A 9928-nucleotide genomic window follows, 5' to 3' on the forward strand; every position below is an offset into this window, starting at 1 on the left:
TTCCTGCTGTTTAGAAATGCTCCTTATTTCGTGTTTCATTTTGCCTTAAGTGCTGCCCCTGGGTAAAGGTAATTACCATGTAAAAAGTAGAGAAAGTGCATTTCTTTCTCTGGTTTTCCAAACCAAGAACAGTCAAGGAGTAGACTGCATTTCTCGTCCTTAGTATCAATTATTGCGACTTTGCATTTTGCCAACACAACGGAATTTCTTACTTAACCCTAAAGTTAGCTATTTTAATTCTATCTTTTAGTCTGGCTTCTGTAAGTGTACATTAAATAACCTTGTTAAGCCAAAAGGAAATAATGATTATCAGTAATGTTAAGCACTGCCAAATCAATTCCAAATATTTAACATTTTATCACTATGGCAAGAATTCGTTTCTATCCAGTATTTTAAAAATACACGCACACAAAACATATGGCTGTACGTGTACATGTAAAACAACAGTGGAGGATTTTGATGTGGCACCACTTTTCAGTATTTGCATATTGTAGCTAATTAACAGCTGCTGTAAGATTTTCCTAAGGGAAAGGACCACTGGCACCTTATTCATTACATTCTATTATTGTGTATCGTATTAAAAAGACAGGCATCTTACAACATACAAGTCATCAAAAATTGCAGCTATTAGAACTAAAAGCAATTTAGCTACAACTGTTGCTACCTTCATGATGAGTGAAATTTATCCAAAGGGGATATCCACTTACAGTATTTCTTCAATATCTCTGTTGAATTGAATGGCACAAAGATTCCATGTAAGAGAGCGATAAATTAATTTTACTAAGTACATAAAAGACAGGGCCAGCTGCTCCTGAAATGAGGGCAAACTCCACATTCAACAATGAAAATATAATTATGTTTGTAATAAAATGTCAGGAAGTTGCCGATCTGGGTGCTGTTTCAGGAATAAATCACTGCCCCTCCTTCAGAGCCATGCAATTTGATAAATTACCCTTGAAAGAAATGTTATCAGAGCCCCCATTTCATAAGCATGTTTGGGCTTTCAAATTAGCATATAAATAAATGTATAGCAATAAAGTTGTTGGTGTCACAATTGATTTCCTGAAGTCCTTCTCACTAAGTACAGAATCTTGTGAAACCATTTCAGTCCCTTTCCATTAGAACGTGTTATTTTCCAAGTATGAAGTTCTAATGGTTGAACTTATTTCATACCTGTTCAAGTTACACACATAGCAAATTTTAATTAACCCACAGTTTTTAAAAAATTAATTATTTCGAGTCCTTTCAGTTACAGTGTACTACATTTGCAACTGTGAAGGTCTAGTATTTGAACTTAACTGCCTACCTGTTAGAACCACAGACAAACACACCATTGTAAAGCAATTATACCCCAATAAAGATGTTAAAAAAATAAAAAAAGAACCACAGACCTAGCAAAATTGAATTAACCCCATCTTAATAATAAAAGATCAATTAATACCAACATATTTATGGCTTATTTTAGTAGTACACCTTCCTGGTTTAGGGATCCACTAGTGATTTTTATTAAAATGTGTTATGTACATGGACTTCCCTGGCGGTCCAGTGGTTAGGACTCCACGCTTCCACGGCAGGGGGCGCAGGTTTGATCCCTGGTCGGGGGAACTGAGATCCCGCATGCCACACGCTGCAGCCAAAAAAAAAAAGGTGTTATGTACATTCTAAGCTACACCAACGATGCTTTCAGCAGTTGATTCCAAGCTTAAGTTGGCAGTGTTGTCCTAACTACTCTCATTTCTTGATAACAGTGGAAGTGGGTGGCACCTTACTATTAGCCAGCTGAAGTGCCTCACTGAGAGATGGGGGCGCGAAAGATGGAGCCTTCTTGTGACTACCCAAGGCTCTTGCTTCGTCAGTGGCTTCACTGGCCCACACCCTCTCCTGTCTTGTCCCGGGTTTCCTCTACCTCTGGCCCTGGCTGCCATTCCCAATTCTACCCCAGTTGCCCCTATAGGATTTATATTACTATCATGTGGAGTAGTTAGACCATGTTCGGTTTCTAAGGGACTCAGAGCTCAGCCTCCCCTGTTAAGTAAGAAGAACATCCTTGGAGTAGAAAGTTCTCCTGTAAGAGAGCTGGTACAGTGATGGTTGGGACGACCCTGGGTGTGCCAGTCAGGTGACCCTCACGTGGTCCGTGACATCCTCTGCTTCCGGCTCAGGGTTCAGGCTGCCTGTGTGCTGGCCCTTCCTTTCACACAGTCTGCAACAGAAACCACAGGCGCGCTTAGGACAGTTGATGTTTGAATTTAGTGGGGAGATGCGGGCACCTGGACCAGGTGAGTAGGACAGTGCGGTGGTGATGCGGGGGCCTCCCCAGGACACGTACAGACTGGGGCTTTTTCACGTGCAGTTGACCCTCTGTAAACTGATTGACACCTTTGGGGGGGCCGTCTTTCCACTGACTCATAATTTTTCTCACTCTCAAAAAAAGGTTTCTGTACACCCAGTATTCTCAAGTTAAAGCTGAAAATTCAACTCATCATATTTACACAATAAAAAAAAAATCCATCCTGCCTTGTTTTTAATTGCAAATTCTCCTCAAGGGACTCATTCTCCTGCTTAGGAGGCAGCCCTGTGCCTTCTCCTAGAGAAGCAAGTGCAGTCAATTATGGTAATGAAATGTCAATAAATATAAAAATTTAATACAGTCTGCTCCGGGTGAGTGGCAGACGAGGGCTTGCCTCCCAGACAAATTTGCTGCTGCTGCAAATATTAAATGCACCTAAAAGAGTATCTGGTTGCCTGAGAGCTCGCCAGTAAAAGAAAAAAAAAAAAAAGGGTGGGAGCGTCAGGTACCAGCTGGGCTTCCCCGTTATGCTGTAATTGCAGCCACAGAGCCAGTTCTGCCATTGATAGCCACCCCTACATTTTAACTTAATATTATAAATTGAACTTTCGGTGTCCCCGTGAATAATCTGAGATGGATGCATTGCTGCACCCTTTTCTGTTTGTTTGTTTCAATGAAGAGGGAAATAAATCTTTTTTGTTTTCTGAATCAAGAAATTATTCTCATAAATAAGATCACTGCTGTCATTAGAGAGAAATGTATTGACAATCATAGGAAAGGAGCTAGTCTTTGTAGCTTTTGAGGAAACAGCAAATCAAAGAATAATGTAAATGTGATTCTTTCATCATCCATAAGCATGCAATCTTGAGCAATGATTAAAATGAAGTCTCTTAATAAAATTAGAAACATATGTCTGCCTTCACTTGCCTCATGAATTAACTTTATGTGCATATAGAATGCCACCCTGGATTCACTTTTTATGGACAGTATATTTTTCTCTAAACTTACTCATGAGCTAACAATTTTCATCTTAGGTGATAATGTCACTTCACGATAGGAAAAACGATAAAGGTATCTGCATGTACAATTGAGGCAGTCAAGACCTGCTTCCTACAAGGCTTATCAAAATGATTAGATTGATCAGGATGATTATGATACAGTTTATAATAATAGGATGTGTCTCAAACTGTTTTCGTGGGGAAAGTCCCCTGTGTTATGAATGTATACTGCAATCTGATTTTACCCACAGTGCTTAAAAGTCTCAAGGGAAATATATATGTGTACATATTTTTAATATATGTGTATAGACATATATCAGTTTTAACGTAAATAATAAATAAATATGGAATTTCCGGTTCTGAAAACCCCCTAAACTGATCCTGTGTTGCAGGTGGATTATTCCATCATAGCCTCACAAGCGGGGGCCACACTCAACAACCTCATGAGTCACGCACAGGAGTTGGTGGCAAAGCTTCGTTCTCTACAGTTTGACCAACGAGAGTTCGTGTGTCTGAAATTCTTGGTGCTTTTTAGTTTAGGTAAGGAATCCTTTTCTCCTAAAAATGACTAAATGATACTGACCTTGAAGTGTCTTGAGGTCCATCCATGTTTTTGTTCTTCCAAGATAATGACCTTCTTTTCTAATCGTGAAATCTTCCAGCTCAATTATGTTTTCCTGTGTGTGTTCCTGGCTGAGTTATAGCCCTGTAGTGGGTGGTTTGGCATATGGGGAAGGAGCTATGACTGGAGTCCTGAATGTTCTTCCCTGATGGGTGTAATGAGTGGGTAACGCTGATAGACAGCCACAACAGAGGGTTAGGAAAGACGCGTGGTGTCACGTTTTGGCCACCTTTCTGCTGTTGATCTTTTCCCTGCACCTTTTGTTTCAGCTTGCAAGCTACTGCTGTTTTTGTTCTTGTAAAATATGGATGGTAATTAAAAACCTGTTTCCTAAATCTCTATCAGCATTAACTAGAGAATGTTTATAACCAGGTGCACCACTATGTAAGCATAAAAGATGACGGTTGTCAAGGGGAAAGGATGCTTCTTTAGGAAAGCTTTGGAGAAGAAAGATAACTAAGCAAGACAGATTAGCTAAATCAAGGCTCCCAGTGAGTCAGTTGAGAAAAATCACCACTGCTTGGAATAAAAAAAGGATTAAGGAGATGGATTTTTATTGACTTCAAAGGAACAGATTTTACTGCCTGTCCCATACTTGATTTCTGTATTTTGTTGGCTTAATAAAGCCAACTTAAATAAACTTTTTGCCAAGTCCATTTATTACTTATTGGCAGAGAGCTGAGGGAGGCAACTTCCCTTGAATGAAAAAAATGCAGAAATCAGATTTACCAACATATGTTTTTTCTTTAGTCTTCAGTTATAAGATAGTTGTGAATTCATATCCTTAGAAATAAAACAATAAAACATACTGCAAAGTAAAACAGATGTGTCTACACTCCAAATTTGGTACTTTCATTTTAAAATGCCTCTTGACAGCACTGCACAACTGTTGCTAATAAAGGGATAGTTTGAAGTAATGGAACCAGAGTTAATTTTTCACATGTAGTCAACATTTAAAAGGAAAGGAACATTTTCATATTTTGGAAAATGTGATAAATATAGCAAAAAGAAATGTTACTGAAAATTTAAAAAGACAACAGAATTTCATAGATGTAGTGTTCAAAGGTTTACCATGCCAGCACTGGGTCCTGTATGGTTTCTGTATTAACCACAAGAAATAGGAAAGTTCTATTTAACTAAGTCTATGTGTTTTACTCAAGAACAGTTTTTTTAAAAATCAAGAGGAAGATAGCATAGGCCTGCTTGCTGTCATCTCACAAATTATTCTGGTTTATGGCAAGATAGTCATCTTTTCAACTCGTACCTTTGATCAGTAATTAAATGAAAAGTGTGGTAATGTGTGTGTAAGAAATCTTATAGCGTCTTGGTGATAAAATATTTAAAGAGATTCATCTCACTTCAGTGGTATTTTAAATTAGTTGACGAACTGCATGACATTGGAAGATGTAGAGATTAACCATCAGCCGTGTTTAGCTTTCATCCCTTTTATCGTTCCTTCATTATTTTTCAAAATTATTATATCTCTGCCAAACACTAGGGATGGGTAGTCAGGATGGGGTTGGGGTGTTCCTGAAGTGCTCTCAGCACACGAACCTCACAGATCATCTTCCTGAACAGTTGGGTCGTGTGTTTACCGGAACCTCAACCACACAGAACTCTCTGGTTTAATAAGGGTGTTAACTGTTTCAGGATCCTGGGCACCAGGGAATAACTAGTTGAATGTCCCTTAAAACTATGTCTGTTTGTTGTTTAAGGAGGAAAGGGCAACATGGCTTTCCGATTGATCAGGGGTAAATCAGGTTTGGCCAAGAGTTTATTTTTATTTTTTATTTATTATTATTATTATTTTTTTGGCGGTAGGTGGGCCTCTCACTGTTGTGGCCTCTCCCGTTGCGGAGCACAAGCTCCGGATGCGCAGGCTCAGCGGCCATGGCTCACGGGCCCAGCCGCTCCGCGGCACGTGGGATCCTCCCGGACCGGGGCATGAACCCGTGTCCCCTGCATCGGCAGGCGGACTCTCAACCACTGCGCCACCAGGGAAGCCCAAAGAGTTTATTTTTAAAGAAGCAAGAATAAAGTAACTGGCAGTAAAGTTCAGGTAGTTTCCAATTTGTGAATGGAAAGCTTTTCTCCCCCATAGAAACAATGAATAATCAATCTTTGGGGGACAACAACTTGATTGAGGGATGTGGATAATTAACCTTTGGGTACCCAGGCCAGCCTCCAAAAGCCTGTTTTACCTGTGATGGGAGTGAAAGCATACCAGAGCCTCCCTCGAAAGCCGAGCCTGTGCCCCTGAGTCTGAAACCTGCTGTGTTCTGATCCCAGCCCAGCCTTGAGCCTCTGGGATCCTGGAGGAAAATGAGGCTTCTGTGGACTGATCCAAGGCCAGGGGCTGTGTGGGGAGAGACTGTGTGCTCTTGGTGCAAGGTGAAGCAGGGTTTCCCGATGGACGTGGTGAGACGGTAGGTGTGAGCGCATGCAGGTACAGTCTCCTAAGCCTCATGGATGCCTGGGGTAAAAGCACGGAGGCAAGAGGGCAAGATGAGTTCAAGGTCTCGGGACTCTTGGGAGAGCAGTGTGGCTTGAGGGAAAGGGCGGATGTGCTGGAGAGGCAGGTGAGAGACACTCCGCAGTTACTGAGCACTTCCTGTGAACAGCCACCGGGATACAGCTGTGACCAAAACTGGGTACCACGGTCTTCATCCTGCAAAAAAATCTAGACAGACGGCAGGATTCTTTAGAGGGGGATGAAGTGCGTCGCTGAAGTTGGTTTGCCTTCCTGGTAGTCGTGTGGAAAAGGGACTAGAAACTGTGTTCCGAGTGGCTTTAATGCCCTTGGAGACAGGAGTGAGATGGGGTGTGGACACGTTACAGGGTGCAGACCATGGGATGTGATGGGGTTCAGAGGAAACAGCTGGGATGCGTCTCAGGGTCCTGGGTGCTTCAACCAGAATAGGAAACTCTATAGGAATGGCAGCTGATTAGTTGAGGTCCAACCACCTTCCTTCCAAAAGTCATCCTTCACTGAAGCTGGGTCCTGAGTTCATGAAAAGCTTAATGACAGGACTAAAGTAAAAAGTACAGTTGACCAAAATTCTTCCACTCTGCTGCCTGATTTTTTTCCTCCTCAAATAGTATCCGTGAGCAGACATCAATTGGGTAAGGTGGTTGAAAAAAAAGGAATAAAAGTAAAAAATGCCCATCTCCCAGGATATTTTTCTGTGTGTGATATAACAGACTCTGGAGGCCCAGTCTTTGTTGGTTGGAATGTTTTCTTAAAATCCTATTACTCCCCCCTCCCCCTGACGCTTTTTCTCACCTAACTGTGAGATAATTTGCATCCATGGAGATAATTCTAAGTTGGCCAGTTAATATTGATGACCCAAGAGAGGCCAAAATAAAATTTTTGTTTATTTATTGGTTTGTACTCCCACCTTTTAAAAAGGAATCGAAGTGACTGATGAAATTTGCTGTCACCAACCAGGACAGAAATAAATCTCATAGAGGAAGAGGTGTGTGGGTGATCCCCAAATTACTATCATTATCGCATGCGTTCCAAAGACCAGTAGACTTCCCATTAACTGTATCTCCTGAAAACAAACGCAGAGCTGGGAAGCAATCACCTGGTCTTTAACTTGCAGCTTCCTGAATGATGTCATTACATGGTCAAGCCCATCAGGAATACGCATGTGGCCTGAGTGCTCAGAGCGGCAAGTGACCAGAATGTGCCAGCTAAGAGGTTACTCTGGCTTGGGATTTTCTCAGCCTTGAGGCTCCGTGGCTAGACGCTGCTGGACTCTTATTCGATCCCAGGTGGCAGGAGGAATCCCGTTTCCCCTGATGAGTGCCCTTGACTGGTTGTGAGTTATTCTCTTCTCTGGTCAGCCAATATTTCTAAAAGCACTTTTTCATACTCAGCTGAGTTAAAGAGATTGTTTATTCTCTTTGAGAGGATTTCCCCAGCGTAAAAAGTAGATTGGGGTTGGAAATTGTCCTCTATGTCTCTCTATGTCCCAGATTTCTAGCACGTTGCTCAGTACACCGGCGGGACTTAGGAAACGTTGCTGATAAAATAGATGCATCAGTAGACTTACTTAGCTTTTTTTTTTTAAGCAGATACTTTATTTAATGTTTATTTTATATTGGAATATAGTTAGTTGATTTACAGGGTTGTGTTAGTTTCATGTGTACAGCGGAGTGATTCGGTTAGACTTACTTAGTTTTAAACTCAAAGCAAAGCCTTTACCAAAGTAGCTTGTGATCTGTAATGGGAAGTGGTTAAGCTGCGAAGTCCTCTCCAAGTGCAGGTTAGTTTCGGAGACTGGTCTTTCCAAAGAACTCTAACAGCTGTTTTCTTTTTTTTTTTTTTTTTTTTTTCTAAGTATAGTTGGTTGACAGTGTTTCAGGTATACAGCAAAGTGATTCAGTTTTATGTGTGTGTGTGTATGTATTCCTTTTTAGATTTTTGTCCATTATAGGTTATTACAAGATATTGAGTATAGTTCCCTGTGCTATACAGTAGGTCCTTCTCGGTTACCTATTTTATATATAGTAGTGCGTATATGTTAATCCCAAACTCCTAACTTATCCCTCCCCACCCCTTTCCCCTTTGGTAACCATAAGTTTGTTTTCTCTGTCCGTGAGCCTTTTTCTGTTTTTTACGTAAGTTCATTTGTATCCCTTTTTTTTAGATTCCACATATAAGTGATATCATACAATATTTGTCTTTCTCTGTCTGACTTCACTTAGTAGGATAATCTCTAGGTCCATCCATGTTGCAGAGTTACATTATTTCTATTACCAGTTTGCATTCTGCTCCTGGCCTACTCTCTGACACATAGTAGGTTTTTAAGAAGTATTTATTGCATTCATAAGTGAAAGAAAGCTTTTCCTTCCGACTTCTAGGTTCAAAAAAAAAAAAACAGTAATGGGAACTGGAAAAATTAGTTTAAAAAAATGCACAAAATTTGAAGAAAGGGAGACTAGAAAATAGATCTTGTAACACGTATTAGACAATTTGACATCTTTTAATTTTAGAAAGTAAGGATACGTCTTCACATTGTGAAGGGAATTCTTAATAAGGAAAGTAGAGGCTAAACAGAATCTTCCCCTTTGGGAATAAAATAATTAATGGAATTAAGGACCGATGATCAGTGTTTGGATTCTGTTGGAATTGTGACACTAAGCAGGTCAGATATCAAAGTGAGCTACAGAAGGAGGGTGCAGGAAGGCTTTTCTTCTGTAGTGTTAATAATAAAATACTTAAAGCGGGTAAATCATTTACTATCTCCCTTCCATTTTGCATTTGAAATAAAAAAAACTAGGTGATTTACCCCCAACATTTTAGGCTCAGAGCCAGGTCTGGAACTAACAACCCCAAATTCCAGTCCGTGTTTTCTCTGCTACAGCACACTGTCCTCTTCAGGGACATATGAGCTCATCAATCAATATTTTTAAAAAGCTCCCTACATCCTAAGGCACCATCTATACAGACAGAATGATGTAGGGAATTGGGACCATCATCTGAGGAATATGGACCAAAAAGAAAACCAGCCTCTCCTGGGTAAAAGCAGGGAACTGCTTTACATGAATTTCCAATTTTTCCTGAATATACTAAATAATTGTGAAGCTTTTTACTTCCCTTGGTTTCTAAATGTGAGTTGTTTGCATGTGTGTGTTTGTATGTCTGTATGAACTCTGGGTTCAGGATTTCAGCAAGCTTGTTGAAAGCATTTGCCTTAGAGCCTTGGTACCTCCCTCTCGGAGAATCCCTCCTTGTGATTTTGTTGTTGCCTCTTAGGTTTGTCGTTTTCTTTGGACCACTCACTATGCATTAGGAAAGCTGCATGATCATAAGCTTTCATTACTTGTATGTCTACCTTCTATCTATTTGAACTCTGACGTTCAAAGGAGAAAATTAGCCAAAGTAACTTCACGGTCATTGTCTGCTTCCTCTTTGGTGGTCTTCGGCATTAAAAACCCTGAAATAGAAAAAGAGGAGCCATAGGTGTCTGGGAGGTTCAGGGCATGAAGCTCCTTGGTGGGGAGGGAAAG

The 9928-nt window shown here is 40.6% G+C and overlaps 1 protein-coding gene across 1 annotated transcript in view; it reads left to right on the forward strand.

The window, feature by feature from the left end:
• NR5A2 (nuclear receptor subfamily 5 group A member 2) overlaps positions 1-9928 on the forward strand; it is a 129373-nt gene that overhangs the window by 76008 nt on the left and 43437 nt on the right. The window contains 1 exon segment of the mRNA XM_007456130.1: positions 3681-3828. Within this exon segment, the coding sequence (XP_007456192.1) occupies positions 3681-3828 (148 nt within the window).

The sequence above is a fragment of the Lipotes vexillifer genome, unplaced genomic scaffold (genome assembly GCF_000442215.2).
Source record: "Lipotes vexillifer unplaced genomic scaffold, Lipotes_vexillifer_v1.1 scaffold1201, whole genome shotgun sequence".
In the NCBI taxonomy this organism is placed as follows: Eukaryota; Metazoa; Chordata; class Mammalia; order Artiodactyla; family Lipotidae; genus Lipotes; species Lipotes vexillifer.